The 24,058-nt window shown below is 43.8% G+C and overlaps 1 protein-coding gene across 1 annotated transcript in view; it reads right to left on the minus strand.

Moving 5' to 3' along the window:
• The window catches only part of LOC139930358 (mitogen-activated protein kinase kinase kinase 11), a 38,874-nt gene extending 15,355 nt beyond the window's left edge, over positions 1–23,519 (minus strand). The window contains exons 1-2 of the mRNA XM_071923510.2: positions 21,607–23,519; positions 3,143–3,323 (exon numbers count right to left, since the gene is read on the minus strand). Of these exons, the coding sequence (XP_071779611.2) occupies positions 3,143–3,323; positions 21,607–22,366 (941 nt within the window). The 5' untranslated portion in view covers positions 22,367–23,519. The remainder of the gene's footprint in view (positions 1–3,142; positions 3,324–21,606) is intronic.
• Positions 23,520–24,058: the final 539 nt, after the last annotated feature.

Here is a 24,058-nt window from a genome sequence, read left to right on the forward strand (position 1 = left end):
GCCCAGGGCCTTAAGAAGATGAAGCGTGGCGCAGGACTTGGATCTCCCACACTGTCAATTACCCCTCGCCCGGGCCTGACTAAACGCACTGCGGAGGCTCGCTAAGTGGAGAGCGCAGGCCGCAGCCTTTTTTTATTTAGTTCTTTAATTACAACTTCCACACGCTGTGACTGTGCAGAAACGCTGCTCGCCGTCTCGCCCCGAGGCTGTCGCCGTCTCCGCACGGCGGCTGTGGAGACGAGCAGCCGAGGACAGACGACAAAGAATAGGAGAACAGAGATTACCCGTCATTTTCAGAGCGGGGCTGCCTGCCTGCCGCTCGCTCATTTTGCTCTTTTCCAGATTGTGCGGTGATTGTTGCTGTGAAAATGAGATTGCGTAGGTTTATTGTCAGTCAGACGGAGAAGTTGGAAACTGAGAAAATGTGTGTGTGTGTGAGATGGAGAGCTGAGATTGGGTCCACGGGGTAGTAAACGGTCTGTATACTGTATACAACAAGGGTTCTATAGAGTGGCAGAAAATGCTTCTATAGGCTTGTACCATTGCAGAACCCCCCTTGATTGCTGTAAAGAACCCTTTTAGAGAAGGGTAGAAGAAGAAGACAGTTTTTTTCTTTATATCAAAAGCTCAAATGGTTCTTCAACTCTTTATGGTGCTGCTAAGAACCCTTTAAGAATGTATGAAATTGTCCAAATCAGCAGAATTAAAATTAAGCAATAGCATATGAGATTATGATTTGATTATGTTATTGCTTTTATAGAACATTTACAACATTTTTACAATAATAACATTAAAAATGCATTGGGTTTTAATTAAATCCGTCAACAAAAAATAGTTCCCTGTTGCTAAGTAACACGTCCTTGCTTGCTTCATTCCACTTAAGGCGGAGTGATACCGTTAGCGTTATAAGGTACAAATTTGTATGTGGAAGTTCTAAGCAATCATGAAACACCTCTCATCCCATCACAAGCCTTGGTCAGAAACAAATGTTGTAGAAGTTTTTAAACCACACTTGGTACTTTATTCTGATTCCCCAGTTTTTTATTTTAACAAATCAGACGGTTCTATAAGTCATTATTATAGAACCACAAACCCAAACCAGAGAACCCTTGAAGAGCCCGTCTTTTTTTTCTGTGTAGATGTGGCCACACACAGACACACACACACACAGGCACACACACACACACACACACACACACACACAGAAAGCCACTCCTAGATACAGAGCTGCGGTTGGGTCTGCTGTGTGGCCTCCCTCCCTGTCTATACTGGAGACAATAGGACAGTGTGCAGCACACATGTCCCACAACAAAGCACAGAGCAGCTCTTTGAAGAGAAGCCATCACATGGCTGCGGCGGCCCTCCTGCAATCCATCACTCTGTGCCTCCATCCCTTCACCGCTCTCTCTCAAACTATCACTCCATCGCTCTTTCCCTGTTTTCCCTTCATTTTCCTCTTCATTTACATTTATGTTCAAGGCATTCCACTTATCCAGAGCGACTTACAGTGAGCGCAGCAGGTACAGTGTCTTGCTGAAGAACACGTGGCTGTGGATTGTCGTGATTGTCACAAAATTTCAATACTATTTTGATGCCGTTGCAAAAGATTGATTTCAAGATTGAAGCTGAACTTCCATTTTTAATGTCACCTCTAGAGGGCGTATATGTGCAGATGGCATGTGCATTGGAATAGAAGAAGAAGAAGAAGAAGAAGAAGAAGAAAAATTTGGAATAGAGCTGAAGCGGCATCCAGTTCCAAAAGTTAATTTCCCATTAATTTTTCCCATAGGGAATTTGATTATTAGCCATAATGTTTCAACGGTGTAAGGTCGACTTACCACGAGCTATCAGTTTGTGAAACGACTATATATGTTCCTCAATATGATTTCAACTTTGTTGTTAAGAAATTGTTTTATTCTTGAGTTTCTTGTGAAATATAACGCTATCCGCAACCTTTAGCGAACTCCCATCAATCGGACACATCGCTGTTACCATGGAAACGTTACCCGCTCCAAAGTTGCGTATGATTGGCTTGGTTTAGAGCTCATGATGAAGCTTGTGATTCAACTGGTAGCTGGTTGGTTCAAAGCTTAAAACTCTTTTTTGGATTTTCTGAAATGTCTATAGAAAATGAATGGCTACTGAAGAAGGGGGGCGGCCACATCTCAGCTCTATAGACAGAGCTGCAGTCTGGCTCTTGACAGTGAACTAAACAGCTGAAAACATGCCAACAGCGTCTCAACAGTAGAACACATCTTGAACTGAATCCCACTCCACCTAAACTGGTTGACAAAACTGGTGCCAGGAGCCAAATGTGGAACTATTTTGCTTACAAAGCTGACATGCATAAAATTAAGCACGGTGGTTGTTCTGCGGTGTCCCTTGAGGGTGTCTTTCTTGTTTGTTCTTGTATCGTTGTCAAGTTCTTAAGTCAAAATTTTAGTATTACACTAATGCTTGACTGCTGTGGGGATTGAACCTGTGGCCTTTCGGTTACCAGCCCGTCTCTCTAACCCATTAATCTCTTACCCAGTTCTGTGGGAAGCTAACACATGTAGGTGCCACCAGACACCAAGATATATTTTTGTCCTAATTGTATCGCGGCTCCTTTCAACACATTAGAGGCAATTGTCCTGACTCTAATGTGTTTGAGTGATTTCAATTTTCACCCGTTGCAACACTTCTGCTTTGCTGTGATAACAGCCAGACTCCGCTGAGAATACTGGTGTGTGCTCTCTGTAAAAAAAAAAAAAAAATCTGTACCAAATTTTATCCTTTGCTTGAGGCTGGTACATATTCATCAATATGGTATTTTCCCAGCAACAAAGGATTACCAATTTTTCCTGTCAAGGGGCTGCGAGTCTCTCCTTCCCTTTGAATTAAGCAAGTGCACAAATCAAGTAGGACAGACTACTGTAAGTCAGTGCTGAATATGGGCTTTATGTAACATTCAGATCTTGCAAGCACAATGTAAAAATGCATTATTTGCATCCAATGAAGTAAATTATAATTTATGCAGGACTTAAAAATCATTTGAAGACATTTAAAGTTGCAAAAGAAGCATGAAATCCTCCACACCTACCTTCTTCCACTACCTACTTCAATAAGACTCTAACACACGCACACACACACACACCCTTACCTCCAGACGTCACTGCCCTTGGAGAAGGTGGAGGACTTGATGACCTCGGGGGCCATCCAGGCGTAGGTGCCGGCGGTGCTCATCTTCGTGGTCTTGTGCCACTCCCTCGCCAGGCCGAAGTCGGTGATCTTCAGCGTCAGGCCCTCCATACATTCATTCTCTATGGGCTGGGCCAGAAGGACTGCGTGGAGGAAGGGTGGAGGGAACACAGGAAGGTAGAGAGGGAGGCGGCAAAGGGGGGGGCGAGAAGGAAAGAAAAGAAAGGGCGAGACGTCGTTACAAGGTTTTGAACAGTTAAACGTGTCGGGCGATTATAACGCAATTAAATGCATGGCTGCAGAGGCCGATTTAGCGTTTTCCTCGTGCATAATTGAGAAACAATCATGCAAGACTAAACTTAGGGCCTAACACACACAGACACACACACACAGATACACATACGGATACACGCACTCTCTCTCTCACTTCCCCTTCCTCTTTTCTCTTTCAGACCACTACGATCCGAGTTGACACTGGAACATTGCATTTCCACATATCCTCTGACACAGTTCACTTGCGATTGACTAACCAATGTAAATACATACATTTCGGCATCCAAGTGTGTCCCACTGGCCAACTCATCCATGTGTCCCTAGTAGATGTGTGGCTCTGATGCTCCATGCTAACACTATAGCATACACTATGAGTGATAGTAGGCCACTAGCATTGTCCCAATAAGACTGACCTTTTAGTAGTGTAAAAGTTGTTGTTTTTTATTATATGGTCTGTAGATTCATACATTTGTAAAAATGAAATATCATTATCTCAATATAGCTGATGCAGCCAGGTTTATTTTTGGAACTATTTCAGTGTGAGTGACCACGTATTCATCCACTGTGCAGTGATTTTTAGCTGTACACAGTCTCCCATCGCCCACCACTTTAACTTCCTATGGAAACAGGGGAAGTAGTCCCTGCTAGTTCAAAACAGTTATTTTTGTATCATATTTTATGTACATTTTACCATTATCCTAGAAAAAACTGCCAGACTTAGCCAAGTCGTTTAAAATTACTTACGATTTAGCTTTAGAGCTGATGTAAGTTCTAATTTTCTCACTTAGTAGCTTATTAGCCTATCACTCAACATAGTGTATGCTAAAGTGTTAGCATGAAGCCTACTATCACTCAACATAGTGTATGCTAAAGTGTTAGCATGAAGCCTACTATCACTCAACATAGTGTATGATAAAGAGCCTATCACTCAACATAGTGTATGCTAAAGTGTTAGCATGAAGCCTACTGTCACTCAACATAGTGTATGCTAAAGTGTTAGCATGAAGCCTACTATCACTCAACATAGTGTATGCTAAAGTGTTAGCATAGAGCCTATCACTCAACATAGTGTATGCTAAAGTGTTAGCATGAAGCCTACGATCACTCAACATAGTGTATGCTAAAGTGTTAGCATACAGCCTATCACTCCACATAGTGTATGCTGTCATTCAACATAATGTATGCTAAAGCCAATGTTCTACTGTGGATGATTTTGGCATCTATGTTCTCATCACTTAACAGGTAAGTCGACCAACGAGTCAATCTCCAAAAAGCTTGGTGTATTCCTTTAATTAAAGCACAAGTAACAAACTCCTGATATGCATCTTCCCTGCATCTCATCTCATACCTGCATACTACCATCATGTGACGGCTGAGCAACATGCATGTTCAAAGCATAACCCCAACAATCAACCCGCTTCGGTGTGCTACAGCCCTTCCATGAAATATCTTCCAAAACTGCTGCGAGGATAGTTAGCAATCTGAGAACATAGCAGCCAAGCTGTTGTCAGGTGAAAACCTCCCAACTCCAATTTTGGTGATTTTCATGTTTTTACTTAATGGAAGGGTGGAGGAGGTTGTCTTTGCAGTCCCTCCAGGATTCTGTAGAGGGGTTTTTTGCAGTTAATGCAACCAAAAGTGCTTGATTTTGTGGAGTATTTTGTCTTTTGCAGTAAAATGGTGGGAATTGGTAAAAATGACAAGTCAAGGAAAAAAATGGTACTCAAGTGGCTCTAAAGAAATAGCATATATAATCACTTCCTTTGATAATAAGGATACTGCATATCACTGCTGGAACTACTTCAGTTTTTTTATTTCAAGTTTGCAAAACTTTCTTACGACCGCGGAACGTCAAACACGAGTGCAAATTCTTTTTCTACAAAGATTCAAAAGTGAGCTTCAAATTTTCCAAACTAGCTTCAAGCATTCAAAACTAAGTTTCAAAACTTTGTGACAGTTATCAAAACTTTGTGACAGTTATCTGACTCCATATAAAACACTAAGTCGTGTCTGTCTTAACACAGGAAAGGCCATGCCATGCTCAATTGGCGGCATTTGAATTTTAGCATTCAAATATCTCAGATTCTATACAAAGTCTTGCTACGATTTTCAAAATTATACAAGGAAATTACATAATTATTTACCCTCTTCAAGTAATGGCTTGTTGCCTTCTCTTCACCTAAATCCATTGGCCTTTCTAGTGCTAATTCCTGAAAACTTGCCACTTTTGGCGTTTTAGGTTTTCACCTCACAGCAGCATTATGGCTGCATCAGATATGCAAGTATGGGTCAACATGGGTGTATCTATAGATGCAAACACAAAGATCCCAATCGAGAAAAGTGCATGTTGTAAAATGTAATAACCTATAACTAAACACATTTTGGTGACCAGCCAATGTTATGCAACCGCTAGGCAAGGCTGCAAGGCCAGCCAGTTGAGTTTCTAGGAAAATGAAATATAATGATCAGGATGTCGGTTGGTGTGGTGTGACTGTGCATCACGTGTCCCAGCGTGATCGGCAGCCGTGCCTCCTCTTTGCTGCCAGGCCGGGCATCGCTCAGGGCAAGGCTGGCCGTCAAAATGCAGAGGAGGAGAAGTACCAAAGAATTTCACTTATTATAGGGAAGTAAGGCTCCTGCTATTTGCAGTCACTTTCCGACATTCTGGGTTCGGCACTGTTTTCCGTTTTCCTCTTTTCAACCGTGTCTTTCACTGACAAATCTCGGTCTGTTTCAGTCTCTCTTCTCTCTTACCACGCGTACACACAGATGTGAATTTTGACTCTCTCTCTCACACACCAGACATAGACATAAATAAGGATTCTCTCTCTCTCTTTGTCTCTCTCTCGCTCTCTGACATCCTGTGCTCTGCCTCGTAGCCCAGAGGCAGCGGGTTTGACGTCACAAAGGAATGCATCACAAGAAGTTGTGTTGTCTGCTCTATGTGTGTGTGTGTGTGTGTGTGCATGTTAAGGGGGATAGGGGACTCGGCGCTTTCACGATGTACTTGCACTGCAATGTCTGCACCCTGACTTGCTGAAACCACACACACACTCACACGCAAACTATTCAAAAAGTCACCTCCTCACACCCAGCATGCTAACACGTGTGATTTTGCGCATTCACGCTCATTCATAGATTCATAGATACTGTGATGACTTGGCAAAATGGTGACAGGTGCAAAGATGGACAGAATAAAGGAAGATTTTACTTCGCATACTGAACAACCTCCCTTTTTTCCCAGAACCAGACTTTTTAAAATGGGAAAAAAGAAACTTCACCAAGGTATGCGCATCACAAACTTCAGCATTGACTCCAGCCTCATGATTTCCAGTCACAACCAATGAAATAGCAAAAGTAGCCCGTGGCCAAAACAAAGACAGACTCTACAGTAAGTACAAAAAAAATGAAAAAAAAGTGTCCACTCATTTAACCTTTCCGCGGCAAATCAATTTCTGTCCATTCCACGGCTGAGTCATTGTTTCTGTCAACTCCACAGGTCCTCAGGGTGGGGGGGGGGAGTGAGGGGGTGGGGGGGAGTGGGGAATAAGCTCAGTATTTACCGCAACAGGCCCTGATCCCTCGCTCTACTTCTTTTGTCTGCTTGCCGGTCAGAGTCTGGCAAAAAAAAGAAAAACAAGCTCCGGCGGTCAGTCACCCCCATTTCCACCCGGAGCGCTCGCTCGCCGTGACCTCACTTCCAGGAAGTGACAGCGGCATCGGCCAATTGGCCTCCGGCGGCGGGGCCCTTTCCTCAAAACACGGGAGCCGATCTGCCGTTCCCGCCCGCCCACCCTGGCCTGGCCCTCTTCATTGTGCACAATAAGCAGAGCGCTATTTTAGGAAATGGAGGTTAAGAGGGGTCACGTGGCTCCAGACACTGATAGAGACAGACGGAGGGAATTGTGGGTGTTGTTGTAGAGCAATCGGAGGTGAGGGGAGGGAGGGAGGGAGAGAGAGAGAAGAGAGAGAGAGAGAGAGAGAGGCGCTGAATGCTGATTGTTATCATCTGATTGACCGAGACAGAGCAGAGCTAAAAATGGCTGCTTGGGTCTAGCAAGTGGAGTTATAGATAATGGTGCGCGCGCGCGCACACACACACACACACAAAAACACTCACACACACCCACATACACAAACAAGCACATGGACACACACAGAGACACACACAAATGTCCTTAAGACAGACACATATGGACACAACACTGAACTAGCATAGACATACACACACAAAAACACATGCTTTTAGCAACACACACACGCACATACGTACATGCACACGAGTAACAAAGGTTTTGAGGAGTCTCAGCACACACAAACACACACACACACACACACACACAGGCCCCCTGGCATTCAGATGTGAATTACTGACAAGTGTAGTTTGTCTGCACTATGCTACACTTGTAAAGCTAAAGTGTCTTTATGCCAGTCTCAAGCTATGCAGTACTGCCAACTTGGTGCACTCAAGAAAAAACATCACTTAGTGTGTGTTAGCTGGGAAGTCTTGAGAAAATAATGTTAGCTAAAATGCGTCATAACAGAAATGGTGCCCAAAAATGAAAAACAAACGAAACAAAAAAAAAAACAACGTGGCTGAGAGATAGGTTGCTAAACTGCCCAAGTTTGATAAATTCAAGCCTTTGTTAAATCCAGCTGTTGCCAGGGAGGAGCAGCAAGATGGACATTTTGAAGACGATGCTAGCAACTGCTAGCTTTGTGGCTGCTAGCATCACGTCACCACCTGCTTTACCGACTGCAAGCCTGACATAAGGTAGAAAATTCATAGCCAGTTTGCCTGCCAGATAATGATTATTTATGCTATTATAGAGAGACTGTTTCAACAACCTAGCAAGGAATTACAGTTAGGCTAACGACTGCAATTCCTAGCTCTGTCTAGCTAATGTTAGCTAGCATTTGTTACATTTCTCCCTCGTCTGTCCATCCATACAATACAGGCGTATCCGGACATAGTATATTTGATGCGGTCTTAATATACATTCATGCTACATCATTCACTCCCTATCAGTCCTGACTCCTTATCAGAGATCTGACAAGTGCTGAAATAATGGATGGTGGCCATTTTATGAGAGCAAAGGTGCAGCAAGTACATCTGTTTGTTCATGTAAAATAAGTATTTTTCACAGGTGCTTATGTTCAAATTATCCGTACAACAGAACCTGAATTTTTTACTCGCAGGCATAATAGGCATAATAGTGTAAAATTGGTACTCATTATTCCCAAAATTGAATTACATTCAGTCCATTTTGTGATGTGGGCAGGTTGGGGTACGGGGGCCGTATACCAGCTCCTGCACCTACTTGTGAACCTCTTATGCCAATGCGCGTACACACACACACACACACATGCAAATACACATGAGTAGCAGGATTTTGGTAGATTCATCATACACACACACACACACATTAATATCCTTCAGTACTTAAGAGACAGATACACATTTATGCATGCACACATGAACACACAACACTTAACTACTGCATACATAGACACCCAGCACACACACAAATACACACATTATTTTTAGGAACACAACACACACGTAACAAAGGGTTTTAACAGTCTCAGCACACACACACCTTGTCCTTCAGTACTTTATGAACAGATGCACACACACACACATACAAGTCTACACAAGTAAGCATAGCATAGCCCAAAAACACGCAAATGCACACAAGTAACAAAGGGTTTAGCAGTCTCAGCACATGCACACACACGCACACGCACACGCACAGACACACACACACACACCACATTCTTCTTCCACTTCCTGAGCGGAGGGAGAGTGCATCCATAGTTCAGCCCCGCTCGGTCTTCCTCCTCTCACCGCCATCACACTGACTGCTGCTGCATTAGTCAGCTACTTACTGGACGGCATGTAGCAACAAACTGTGTCCAAATCAACCACTGACCCACATAACTTCAGTCTGCTGATGTCCTCAGGACCGTACCGAAAGTGGTAAAAAGTTTAGAAGCCCCAAACGAGTGCGCCGAAGTCTGGGCAGGATGGCTTCAGCAGGGGTAACAGTGGGAGTCATCTTCACAGCTATATAGAAAGGTATAGAAGCAGCGCTGACACAAATGAACGTACGCTTGAGTCTGTGAAGCATATGGTCAGTAGGTTTTGGGCAACATCTGGAATACAGTATGAAACTAGACTGGTAGTGAACCCATATGGCACCGATGTGTCAGTCCTAGTGGTAGAACCTCAGATTTAGGTCTGTATTTGACGGACCAGGCTGGACCCGATGAGCTTGGATCGGACTGAATTTCTCACTTAAAGTATAACAGCCATTTTCGACCTGGACCCCATCATATCGATGGATTCTGACCCAAATCTCCTCAACTGCGTCACTATTGAGTTCCGTCTTGTTTGCCGGGATGCGGGGCTCTAAAATACAGTCCTATAGGGCCAATGGACGCTCCAAAAATCAACCCCAAAAGCACCCAAAGCATGTCTGTTTTCAACACATCGATTGCTTGTTCAGAAATGAGACATGTCGGTAAAAATATGTAAACAAAACCATGTTTTGATGCTACCTTGGCCATTGCTTTTGCACTTCCTTCTTTAATCTTTGTCAGCCGGCTGCAGCTGCCTGTCTACATGTGCCGCTGTGTCAAGAAAACTAAAAGCAAAATCAATAGTGAAAGTTGTCAGGTCATGGATAAACTGAAAATGAAATGAAATGAGATGGGTGCTTATATCTCTTGTCTTGTACCCTTAAAGATGTTTTTTTAATTGCCAGAAATCTATTTGGAAGCAAAACCTACATAAAATAAAATAAAATGAAAATTCACATCAGGGGAGTATTCAAGACCAATGTTCCCTCTAGGCTGACAGCCTAGTGAAGTAGGTCTAATCATTAATCAAACTGACCAAATAATCTTGTTAGTCATCAGTCATTGCTCCACTTTGTCCCCACAAGTTCAGCTGATATAAGCAGATTTGGAAGTTTTGGTGGCAAATGATAGCAGATGCAGAGACTTTGCCACAGCTAAAGGTTTAGTGAATTGTTGCCTGGGTTGAGCTCACAAAGACATTTACCCTTAAAGTGCAGTTTGGGCTTAAATCCATTTTTTTCTGCTTCCGGTTGGGAACCAGGCTCCAAAATTCCCGGCCCACGTCAAACTCTAATAGGGAATATCATGACTAGATCCGTCTTGACCGCACAGACTTGTCTGCCTGATAGGGAGGCGAAACCAACAATGTCGCCACGGAGACACCGTGACAGATCTCCATGGCAACAAGACTCTGTTTGGTATTGTTTGTTGTTCAGAAACAAGAGTGTGTCAGTTGCAGAAATGACTCGCACCAGCGGCGGCCTAGATATGGGTTTGGTGCTGGCACTGACTCAACTCTACAGCAGTTACCGTCTTGGGAAAGTGAGTGGAGCTGTCAGGTATTTGCGCATGGGACGTAGCCATTGTAAGCCATTGTAAAATTACCTGATTGATAAAGCATAACCATGTCAATCCTGGGTAAACACTGACTATTTACATTCCCATGTTCTTCACGTCATTAAACAAGAGCCCCGGGCCTGTTTGAATTCAGTGCAGCCTAACGGTTTTGCACATTAGGCTGCATTTCTCAGCTTTCTCAGCAAATTCACTCAAGTTAATCTCCTTGAAAAAAAGCTGAGAAATATTAAAGGAAGTCAAGCAGTTGCAAGGAAGTGTAATGACCATGCATTTCAAGAAAGTCAAGGAAGTTACGGCTATAAAGTCTACTATAGATCACATGCATTATGCACAACTGGTAGCAACGCCTGCCTTACTTGGCTTCCCAGTATCAGAGTAAAGCTAAGGCCACACTAGATGATTTTAACGCAGATTCTAAGCCTGATTTGAATCTGGGCTAGTTAGCGTTAGTGTTCAAACTTGTTTTCCAAACATGTTTGATTTTGTCAGGCCAAATCTGGTCGGACTTGTGTATTGCGAAGCGGTACAAGACTCACCAAGACTGAAATCTGAGAGCGACACTGGCAGTAGCCAATGGGAGTTTAGATACAGGGGTAAGAAAAAGAAAATGAGCCAGAGGAGAAGTCAGTATAACCACAACAACAGCCACTCACGTAGATAGTTAAGATCAGCAAGATTCACTACTCCACTTGCTCCACTCTTGATAAATCGTTATGCAATTTCATTTGGAGGAATACATTTCATATAAAATAGTAGAAAATGGCAGCATGCCTGGATCAGTCCACATAAGTTTGCAATTACAAAGTAGCCTAAGTGAAAGAAGTCTCATACAAAATTCCTCTTGTAATGGTGCCACTTCAAACATACATTTGTAATGTAAATGTAATCTGTAGCTTCTGTACTATGAAGTGATAGACCAGCTGTATTTACAGTGAACTGTTCTGTACTAATGGGTAAACATTTTTGAATGACAGAATCAGGTAGTGTGTGATCCCTTGATTTCACCTTTGTCCCGTCACATATTGTGAACAGCTTCCCGACTGGACGACAAGCGTTTAGTGTGAACTGCCCTACCCCTAGGCAAGACTGGAACAGGTCTTGTAGTGTGACCTATGCTTTCAGAGGCAAGGGTTCATCAGTGTGTTGCTCAAGGACACTCTGGCAGGACATGTGGACATGTGTCTCTAAGGACTCGGCCGCCCTGCCGTGATAACATGCGAGATGCAAAAGTCAGCCCCACAAAGCCGCTCTCTCCCTCTTCACTCTGCACCTCACTTAATTATGTTTTCTCTATAATTTGACACTGTAACTACATCTCCATCTCTCACCGCATTTTCCTCCGTATGCTTCATTTATCATTCCTCACCCCCACCCCCCCCACCCCCCCCCCATCTCTGTTAGGGTTAGAGCGATATATCAGTTTGCCAACGTATGGGGCCGATATTGGCCTTTTATTATCAGATCTGGTCCAAGTAAGTTGTACTGATACTATTGCTGTTATTTTGCACACAATGCCGTAATCCATGCTTGTTTCATAATTCATGCATTTCATTTCCATACACAGGGTTCCCACACCTTCTTAAACATCAAATTCAAGGACTTTTCAAGGACTTTCCAGGACCAATTCCATCAAATTCAAGGACCCAACACGGCATAGTTTGAGACACGGATCACGGTTAATTACTGTTACAATACTGAATACAGAATACAGAAGCTCACAGACAACAATTAAAAAGAACTTCAATTTCTATTCTTGCACAAAATATATAAATTCAAGCACTTTCAATGACCCATGTCTATTTATGTCTATTTTCAAAAACTTTCAAGGCCTTGATTTTTTTTTCTCAAATTCACAAACTTTCAAGGATTTCAAGGACCCGTGGGGACCTTGCATACACTTCTACAATCTTAATATGTTCTAGTGTTGTAATTGTTGGTTACATTATGTTTAATACCCCTCATTTGCTCTATTTTTTATTTGCGTTTTATTTATTTTTTGCTATCTTATTACTATTTGCTGCTCCAGAAACCCAATTTCCCAATGGGGATCATTAAAGTTTCATCTCATCTCATCTTATCTTATGCTGTTTCAGAGGCTTTTCCACCTTGACAATATTTGCTTTGTTTTGTTTGTTTTTCAGGGTTTTTGGCATGAAAATAGCTAAACTTAAAGATATTAAATATTGAATATCGGCTATCGGCAGCTTCAATCCAAAAAATATCAGTATCGGCCTTCAAATACCCATATCAGTCGAACCTTAGTCTCCACTATGCTCTCTCTACCTTCCTCCCTCTCGCCCCCCCTCCTGCTCTGCACCCGTAGGCGAGGGGAGAATTCCGGCAGGGTGGGGGCTTTCCCCAGGAAGAACGGGAGCTTTGTCCCCTGAGGGACGAGGCCATAGGCTGACAGACAGTCTGGCAACCTCTGACCAGGCAGCCAGCGAGAGAGGGAGGGAGGGGGAGAGAGAGAGGGGGGGGAGAGAGAGAGAGAGAGAGAGAGAGGATAATCATAGTGCACGAGATGTCAACTCACGGTGAAACTGGAGCTTGCTCCACTGGAGTTTCGTCTGAGTTCACAGTCATTTTTTCATCGAGCATAAAAATTAGGCAGTGTCAATGAGTTCGCAAGAGAGTCCACAACTAACTGATGACATGCCTGTGAGTTTAATACATGTCATTCGCTTTAAAACGCCTTGAAACCAGTTGCTGCCCTCACAGTAAAGAATTACAGTAATTCTATAATACATTTAAGAATTATACTATTCAAATATTGCAACAAAACTGTAAGTCCCTGCAAGGATATTATAGGAATATTACAGTGATACCATAGAGGATAAGAAATATCATACTATAAAGTCACTATTGAGTACCACAGACACACTATAAGCCTCTATAGGAATATTATATATTATATTATAGAATATTATACATTTTTTATTAGTGATATGGTTTTATGTCCTTTCCAGTTGTTGCCCTATACAGTCAAACCTACAACCAGAGTCAGAGTCATAAAACAGGTAATAGACCAAACTTTGCTTCCACTATACAACCAGAACAGCATTGCTTTTATCAAGCACATTCAGGCAAACAAGTCACAAGCTAATCATCATGAGAGCGACGCTCCAAAACACGCCCCCCAACACACACACACACACACAAGGGAATTTTCAGTTTCTGGGCATCCACATCAAAGCTGTCAGAGGGGGGGTTATAAATGATTCCCTGTGTAAAGTAGCCGGTGCCAGGTAAAAGGCTGTAGGGTCTTGAAAACGGTCACTTATTAACAAGCCTCCAGTCCTCATGTGTTGAAATTTAACCTCCATTAGCGCCACTTTCTCTGCAACTCAGACTGGGGGGGTCATTACTGGGTTGACCCCAGATGCTCTGAGGTCAAGGCAGGTAGTGCTGGGAGGTAAGTTTGATATTCTGGGACCTTGAATAAGATGCACCTGAACACAGCCAGAAAGAAAAGGCATCAGTACTGTGTGGATTCTATATGGCCGTGCCAAAGTCTGCCTGCCGCCTAATGAAAAATCACCATAATATTCCTATAGGAGCTTAAACAGTGTCTGTGGTACTCAATAGTGAGTTTACAGTATAGTGACCTTATTGTACTATCTCCTATGTATCTCCTATTGTATCTCTAGAATTTTCCTATAGAGATTTGTAGTATGTCTGTAGTGCTCAATAGTGAGCTTGTAAGTTTTAGTTATGTAAACATTTCTCGGAAGCAGAGCTGTTCTGGAGGCAGAAATAATCTGATTGGTTGAGTTAAACCAGAGTTTTTCTAGTTAAGTAACAGACTGAAGCCCAGTGAATGATGTAAGACAGGAGGAAGCTAATATTATGAAGCTACTATAGCTGACAAAAATACAATCTATCCATACTAAGTTATCTAGGTTAGTTAGTTAGCCTAACTGTCCTTTCAGGTTCAAACTAGCCATACTAGCCTATAGTTATCATAAACTAGTTTTGAGACTTTCCAAGTTCAACTAGCCAACTGAATGAATGCAAGTCATTTACATTTACATTTTTGGACTTACGTTTTGATCATCAAAGTTCCTTCTTTGCAATTCAAATTTGCCAGTTAGCTAAAAACTGTGGTTCTTTGGCTCCGCCCACTGAGGTTTAACTCAACCAATGAGATTATCTCTGCCTCCAGAGCTGCTCTGCCTTTTAGAAATGTTTGGATAACTAAAACACCAATCTGCGAGTTTATTGTTCTTTATGGTGTTTTTTTTTTTTAATCTCATTATAATATTCTGTGGTGCTCAGTAGTGAGTTTATATTGACCTAATCACACTTTATGGTATATTTTTTAATCTCCTCTGGTATTAGTATAGGATTTCTGTGTTATATTTGTTGACCTATAATAGCTGCATGATATTTGCATAGTATCCTTGCAAAATTATAGGATTACTATAGTTCTTTTTAAGGGTGATTTATCTGTCAGGGAAATTTCACAGAAATATGTTCCAATCATCTCCTCCATCCCAGATATAATGAAATAAACACTCTATCTTTACTATGTAGATGATCAGTGTAGCTCAACTTCCTTTCCTGCCTAAACTCTCCAAAGCAAAAATGCTCTAATCCTTATAACCGTTTTCATATCCATTTTCCCACAAGCATTATGTAGGTTTTGCAAATTTGTATGGGAACTGTCTTGTGATCTGTGCAGCGAAAAACAGGGCCAAGCTGAGCTGGTGAGAATGAGGTTTCAGACTGGAGAAAAACACACACAAAAAAAAAAAAAAAAAGAGAGAGAGAGAGATCTCACTCTGGCTGAGTTCTGGAAACCTCTCCACTTCCTGTGCGCTCTGACCTTCCAGTGTCTGCTTTTTCCTCTTTCTCCTCCTCCTCCCCTGCAGTTCTGTTGTTCCGCCCGCTCACTCATCCTGCTCCACACACACACACACTGCAGCTTTCCTGACTGTAAGCGTGGGTGTGTGATCATTGTGTAGATGCATTAAATGTAGCTCAACCTAAATCCATATATATATACACATTTGTCTATTGTACAACTGATCAACATTGTATTGTTTGTCTATGGGAAACACTTTTTTTTTCACCATTATTACCATTAGTATAATCATCCATGGAGAGTTTTAGTGTCCCATGATGATCTAAATGTTGTTTCAGAGGCTTTTCCACCCTGACCATACAATCTTGTGGGAAACACTGAATCCTTGTTATTTTTTGCGCACACGTGCATCCAGCATCTCCTGCTGTGTGTGTGTGTGTGTGTGTGTGTGTGTGTGTGTGTGTGTGTGAATCCCTTTGCCAGATCCTACCTGCTCTTCAATCCAATCTGAGCCTGGGATCTGCGGATGCAGGCTGGCAGCCGCCTTTTCCAAAATAAAGAGAGCGGGGGAACAACGCAGCAGGGCGGCTGGCGGAGCTGTACGCTGAGTTAGGCTACCTAACTCCCCGCTGCCTTATCACATACACACACACACACACACGCAGACAGCCAACAGCAACACAGCTGAGCTCTACCCTCGGTGACCCCCTTCCACTCTCTGCCAGGGCACCCGAGCACCCCTCGGATGTGCCAGTCAGCACGCCGGCGCTGAAGATGCGCCAGTGTTTACGGATGGGTTGCTTCCTGACGATGCGGTTTTTGCTACACTGGACTTCTGGGGTTACGCCTTGTGCTGATTTCAAATGCTTAGCATCTGCATAAAGTTGCTCTTAATGGTGATGCGCATCAGAAGCGGCGTATTGGCTGAGTAACTAAGCCAACTTAGATGCCAGGATCATGCTTAGTCTTCTAATGCGTTTATATCGCTGCAGGATCTCATGGCTTGAACGTACTGAGATGAAACTGATTACTTTGTCTTACCCCAGAGATCACCTGTCAATCAAACAGTGTGTCCAGCACTGTGACGTCTTTCTCCTTGGATTTTCTGTTGATGCAGTTTGAGTTTCTCTTTTCTTTGTCTGTTCAGCCATGGTGGCTATCACTGCTCATGCTAACTACCCAGTTCTTCTTCTGTTTATTCCAAACAAACCGGAGGATTTTTCCCAGCAAAGACCTACCAGACACTGGGTGTTTAAAACAGCAAATGTAACAGCTTTCATGAACTGGGTATAGGTTGAATCACTATTGTGTGATATCAATAAGCGATAAAGAGAAATGTATTGCTATGAAAATGTTGCAGATTATAGGGCTTCATTCAGTGACAAATTCATCACAAAAACTTCACAAAGATGTATGTAGCCAAGTTCACGCATGCATTATCAACACATAAATTTAATAAATCCCATGTGTGCAACACCTTCATCGCTTCATCACACCTTCAACATATTCGAAATAATGAATTCCCTTTCACTGGAGAGCAACACATTCAACAGATAAAGTGTGATCCTGGCTTGACACTAACTCAACAGGAACGGTAACCAAACACCGCTCTGCCTCTCCACACCATGAGAAAAAGTGCAGTATCTCTGCGCTTGAACATACCAAACAGAAATGCTGTGTTGAATAAGACACATGCACATGACTGCTCTGCCCGTTCCCTGCTGCAGTGAAGTACCAGTAGCGGCCAATAAAAGATTTGAATGGCAAACTGACTGCAATAGTGGAGCACCTTTACCACCAAATTTACATCTGTAGATAGGATTTCTATTACACCCTCTTTACAGCGTTACCGCTTCACTTATCACCTCGGCTACACACGTTTAAAGATAATACAGCTGGCTTAACAAAATAAGGGCGCACTTTCAGACTTTATCGGGTTTAAAATGCCCTTATTTCCTTATACTAAATGCCTCCCATACCATCGGCGGTGGCTAAAATGTTTAAATTGCCCTCATAATTCCCCTCGCTGAACCGGGGAATGTTGATGTGTGTGAGAACGAGCGCGTGTATGTGCAGCGGTAACGGGGAGGGGACGGCCGGAGTTCGCCACACACACACACACACACACACACACACACACACACACACACACACACACACACACAGGGGATGTTTTGAGTGCGCTGCAGTGTGGGGCGCTGGGGGCCCTGAATGAAAACATGCTGGTGGAGGGATGTATCAGATGTTTGTGCACTCGTGGAAAAAAAAAAAAGACATGTTGATCCAAGATCTAACTGTGGCTTCTTCCTGAAAAAAAGTCCTGTGAGTTCCAGCCCCGCAAGTGCTTAGCTTGGCACTTTCCCCACCGTTTCTAACTAAAGCCTCTGCAGAGTTTTATAGTGCGTGGCGATGCCTATAGCTGTTTTTGGGTGTATGAAGGCTTTGTGCCTTGAGTACTGGCGGTGTAAGGACTAGGGTTCAACCGATATGGCGTTTTTGAAGGTCGATACTGATACCGATATTTTGGATTGAAGCTGCTGACAGCCAGTATTTTGCACCAATATCATTTTCATGCCAAACAAATGACAAGGATTCGATGTTTATAGCAGAATTTGGAAAAGCCTCTGAAACAGCATTTAGACCATCATGGGACACTAAAACTCTCCACTGAAAGCCATACAAATCAAATTCTTTTAGGTGGGTTAGCAGCTCTTTAAGGCAGGGTGAGGCAGGTTTCACTGCAGGTTTTATAGACTGTTAAAAGTAAAACCCACACCACACTGGAATGAAATATCTGATATAAAATAATAATAATAAAAACATATTGACTAGCTGTGGTCAGGGAAGAACCTCCATCATATCAGAAGCGAACGACACCGACTGTCCGAAGTCCGTTTTTTAATAAAAGGCCACTATCGGCTCGCTGTATCGGCAACTGAATGCACAAGCGTGTGTGTGTACGCTATTGATGTGAATGTGAAGGGGTATAATCAAGTCCACTTGAGTTAAATTGTGTCTCATACCCAGACATATAGACAAAAAAAAAAGTGAGAGAAAGAGGCTCCTCTCTTCTCTGTGCTGTATTTACTTTCAGTGGAATTCCAGTTATGGCCTCTGGCTTCGATCCAAGGTCTCTCTCTCTCTCTCTTTTTCTCGTTCTCTCTCTCTCTTTCTCTCTCTCTCTCTCTGTGCACTTTCTTCAATGATCCTGTTTAATCAGCATCTTCCATACAGGCCAGTGCGCTTCACTGGTCATTAACTACAACTGTAACTCTGCCTCTTGTTTAAAAGTCCTCTAGGGGATAATGACTATTCACCTTAATCCATCACTGTAACAGCTGGCCTTAATGATCAAAAGTAAACTTCTTTTTAAAGTAGTAATGTGGTGGCAACTCTATCCTGCAGTGAAGATCATAGTTTTTCGATATGATGGTTTACTCAGAAGGCATGTTCTTTCCAACACATCCACTTGATTCGCCTAAACAGAATAACCTTCCACCTTTCCTTACAGGAGAAATCCACCCTCGGATACTTTTGCACTCTTAGATCTCATCAATCTGTATTGTTCAATGCATCCCAGGAGTCCCAGGAGTTATTTTAGGATTAAGTGTTATTTACTTTTTTGGTGAACCTACTTTCCCTCAACCTGCCTCGTCTAATTCTACTTCAGTTAGTGATTTCCTACATTTCCTAGAATTACCTGCACCACTTACTCAAAACACAACAGGTCTTGAGGCTGCATTGCATTCTGGTCTATTGATGCTACTATCGGTGGAGAAATTGGTCTCTCTGCCTATCTACGATGGATTTCTCCCTGTATGCCTGTTGAACGTCAGAAGAATCTAGAAAGAAGCTCTTGCTCTTTGATTCTGAGGGACTGACACCAAAACTTGACCTGTTTTAGCTACTTTTAGATAGATTTTAGAACTTTTCTGCTATCAAACTCCATTGTAGCTGAGTGTTTTATGGTGGATTTCTCCTTTAAAGAATGTCCGCACGTTAAGATGCTCCTGCACCTGTGTGTTAAACCTGTCAGCGCCGCAATTACGACGCACCACATCATTGTAACACTGACAGAGCGTCTTTTGAACTGAACCCCCCTCCCCACTGCCTCCATCCGCCCCCTTCTCTCTCTGCACCACAACAGGATATTGCTCAGTGGCACAACAGGGCTACGGCTGTGCGGAGACAAGTAGGGGCAGGCCAGGGACAAAGATCCAGAGAAGAATTAAAAAACAAGAGGCAGGAGGAGGCAGGAGTGCGATACAATCTCCCGGTAGAGAGAAAGAGGGATTGTGTTCGCTTGGCCTGCTTCATATACAAACACTACATTAACGTACGCTTCTCTTTTTTGCGCAACAGGAGGTGTTTCCCGGCCTCGGCGAGCCGTGTCAGGACGGCAAACGAGCGCAGGAAGGCGCTGAAGTGGAATAGGGAGAGGAATAACGAGGGAGGGCGTTCGGAGGTAGATGGCAGATGAGCGAGACTGACAGGAACACCCACTTAATGCTTGTTCATACGGAAAAAAAACCTGGTAGGGAGGTGAAAAGATGGGAGTGTAGAGAGGAGTCGGGGAGAAAGGTATTCCCAGGACATGCTGAACAAGGGATCCTTTACCTCAAACAAACCTTGAAACGGGGGAGTGGAGCTCCTGGTGCCCCTACCAAGGCCAAATTCTCAGAAACCTACAGTGTGGCATGTTTGCGGTCTCGTTCATTCCCAGTCAAACAAAGAGCAAGCCTGATCTTTCTCTAACGTACAGAAGGGGACTATCCAAGGTGGTTTGGCGATCAGGGTCCGCCCATAAAAGACGGTAACTTTTGGACGCACCGCAACAGATAACAGCCAGGGAATTATAAGCTGCATCACAAGAATGATAATAACTAGAAGGAAGCCTGTGTGAATTCACGTGGCTCGATGTTTAGGCTAGCTAAGGGAACTGCTACAGCTGAGGAAGGCACTTGTTATGCTTAAAAAAAAGCGGGGACAAAAAGCTTAATCAGCGATACATCTCCTTTTAATGACAAGGTCCAGCGCGTACGTGTCCGCAGCGAGGGCCCAAAACACTGACGCAAGTCCTTCCCACAACACCCCCCACCCCCACCCCCACCCCCAGAGAGCATCAAAGTCCAAAGTGTGAGCTGTGACGGTGCTGAGATGAAATGCTCCCACTTGAATTCCTGACCTCTGCAAGCCAAGCTGATCGTTTTTTTTTTCTTCTCTTCCCTATCAACAGCGCACTTGCCGGGCCTTTCAGTTTTCTATTCTGCCTGCACTTGCGTGTACGCCGAGCTTTTTACAGCCTCGCAGTCACATGATTGGGCTGCCGTCCAAAAAGATGTCTTGTCATAACAGTCATTTTATTTCTAAAGCTTGTGATGAGCTTCAGCTGAATATGTGACTGAAACTCTTAACAAAAAGATTGCTTAAGATGATATACTGTATCTCCCTGAGACAATGACTTGACTGAACCGCTTATTGACTAAATTCATAATTCAAAAGAGAGAGATATAATTCAATTTCCTTCACTAATGAAATGTTTGACTTGATAATTCTCAAGCTATTGGAGCATATATTCTCATGAGGGGGAAGAAAAGGTTGCCTTTGTTCTGGATATGGCAAACAGTTTCCTATAGCAGCTATACACCAGTACACCGTGTTCCATCAGTGCCATGAGGCCTTTGGTCAAAGAGAAGCCCCGACAAATACGTCAGCACCCTTCACTCTAATCAGTCCAACACTGGCAAGACTGAGGAATAGGTTAGATTGATGAATGACTTGGTACTCTGAGCCATGTGGAGCGGAGGGAATTACAGTGATTTATAAGGGAAACTGGCCAACTGTTTACAGGCTGCTACTTGCCTCCATGGGGTTTGTAAGCCTGTAGCAACACAGGACTGCTGACTTACTGTTGTTGGACTTGAGATCCCGGTGGATGACGGGGACGATGGCCTCGTTGTGCAGGTACAGCATCCCCCTGGCCACCTGCACGGCCCAGTTGACCAGGACGTGCGGTGGGATGCGGCGGCCCGCCAGCGCCCGGCTCAGCGGCCCACCGGACGCGTACTCCATGATGAGGCACGGGTTGGGCTCCTGCAGGCAGACGCCCTTCAGCGCGATGATGTTGGGGTGGGTGAGCATGGCGAACAGGCGCGCCTCCTGCCTCACGTTCTGCGCCGTCACACTCAGGTCCTCGTCCGGGTCCTGGCGGGCGGCCTTCACGGCCACCAGCTCGCCCTTCCACGTACCGCGATACACTTTCCCGAAGCCGCCGACGCCGATCACCTCCTCCAGGCTCAGTTCCCGGAAGTCCACGGCCTCGGGCTCGAACTCGGCCACCACCACGGCCGGGCCCAGCTCGCCGACCACGCCGCTGCCTGGCAGTTTCCCGTAGCCGCTGGGCTTGAAGGAGCCGTAGTTGGAGGGGAAGATGCCCACCTTGTTGTTGACCTTACCCGCCCACCAGCCCTCGTCCCCCGATATCTCCGAGTCCAGCGACAGGACTTCCACCTGGTCACCTTTGCGCAAGGTGAGCTCATCTTTGCAGGACGCCTCGTAGTCGAACAAGGCCGTCCACACAGGGTTGGTGAAGTTCCCTTTTTGCGCTTGCTCCAAGTTTTTCCAGTTCGACAGCGGGCCGCGGCTGAATATGTTCTTCAGCGGCTCCATGGAGCCTCAAGCAGATGTTTTGACTGGATTTGATTCTGCACCCCAAGGGTTTGAAAATAAAGTACAAAAGAGTACTTTATTGCGCCTCTCTCCCTTTCCTGTCTTTCTTGTTGGTTCATCAGGGACCAGTGAAATGTGTTCAAAAGCTCGACCAACAAGCAGGCTACAAGAGAGGATTCAAAGATAACTGAACAGCAAGCGTCTTTCATTCGTCTCGACATTGAATGCGCGGCTCTCCATTTGAAATAGCCATAATCAAACAAAAGCAATTAAGTGACTGACTCTGCCGAGTGTTTCAAAGCTCAGAAAGGCAGAATTGTCTCCATTGAATTTCTCTCTATTCAAGTGATGTGCTGTGCGGTTTCCCAACACATGTTTGAGCACAATATCATTTCTATGGGTCTATATTTAGGAGGCACTTAAGTCACCTCATTATCAGTGGACTGGTTAATCCTTATTCCCTCATAAAAAAATGGCACCCTGATTTCATTTTGATTTTAAAAAGGCTAAAACTGTAAAGGCAAACATAAAATGAGCATCGGCTTAGTTGTAAAACATTTAAACAACAGCCATTACAAGTACAAGTGAAGGTTCCCACTACATTTATCTGTCCATTTTGAGTTTTTATGTATTTTTAGCCATTAAGTGCAGTGGCCACCACAAGCAGGAAGCGCTGAGAAGTGGAGAAGAATAGCAGGAAAGGAGCATTCAGTCCAGCCAACCCGTGTTTTACGACAACACAAGTTTCAGGGCTGACCAATTCGCATTATTAAGCCCACAGCTCGAATAACGGCGTCGGACCGCAACTCTGCGGCGCTCCCGCAGCGAATCCCGCATCCCTTTGAGCAACAGTATCCATACTTACGGTGTTACCCGATGCGCACAAACAATGAGCCGTATCACTCCATAAAAACTTTGTAAGCACCGAGTTTGTAACAGGAAGAGCAATCCAAACCTGCTTGAGTTTACTTTCCAGAGAGAAACCGCGAAGTAAAAACAAATCCTGTTGTCTAATTGGAGTTCAGCGCCTGGCCTGGCCCGGCTTGGCGGTATTGTTGTTATTATTGTAGTCGATATCCAAACAGCGCAACAACTCCATCATAACTTTATTGTCATATTCCTCTTCCTTGGTCAGTGTTCACTCGTCAGGACCTCGAACCACTTCTACGTCTGTGCTTACAGTCAGTAGAGAGGGTGGGGTTTCAAAACTTTTTCTCTCCCAACAGGAAAAGAGTCAGATGACAGGCCTGGGTCAAGCTAGATACAATGAACGATATCACTTCCGGTTCTAACTTTCAAAAATAAAACGCTTATTGACGCGCATTGGTTGCAAAGTTTATTGGAATAAGACGAGTGGAAAGATTACCAACCCCAGTAGAAGTGCTGTTACTTTGTTGAAATTTTGCCATAGTAGAAGTAAAGTAACTGATGTGAGAATCGACTTGAGTAAAAAGTAAAATGTAGCTCATTTAAATTGTTGACTACACAGACTGAAAGTCACCAAGTTACTTTTTTACTTTTTTTTTAAGAGAAACAGGGCATCAAGTGACTTGATTGATGACTGGCAAGATATTATAATTTGGTCAGTGTGATAAATAATTAGACCTAGGTCACCAAGCTATCAGCTTAGAGTAAACATTGGTGCTAAATGCACCTGATGTGAATTTTTTAGTTAGGCCTATATATGGCTTC

This window comes from Centroberyx gerrardi, chromosome 23 (genome assembly GCF_048128805.1).
Source record: "Centroberyx gerrardi isolate f3 chromosome 23, fCenGer3.hap1.cur.20231027, whole genome shotgun sequence".
NCBI classification, from domain to species: Eukaryota; Metazoa; Chordata; class Actinopteri; order Beryciformes; family Berycidae; genus Centroberyx; species Centroberyx gerrardi.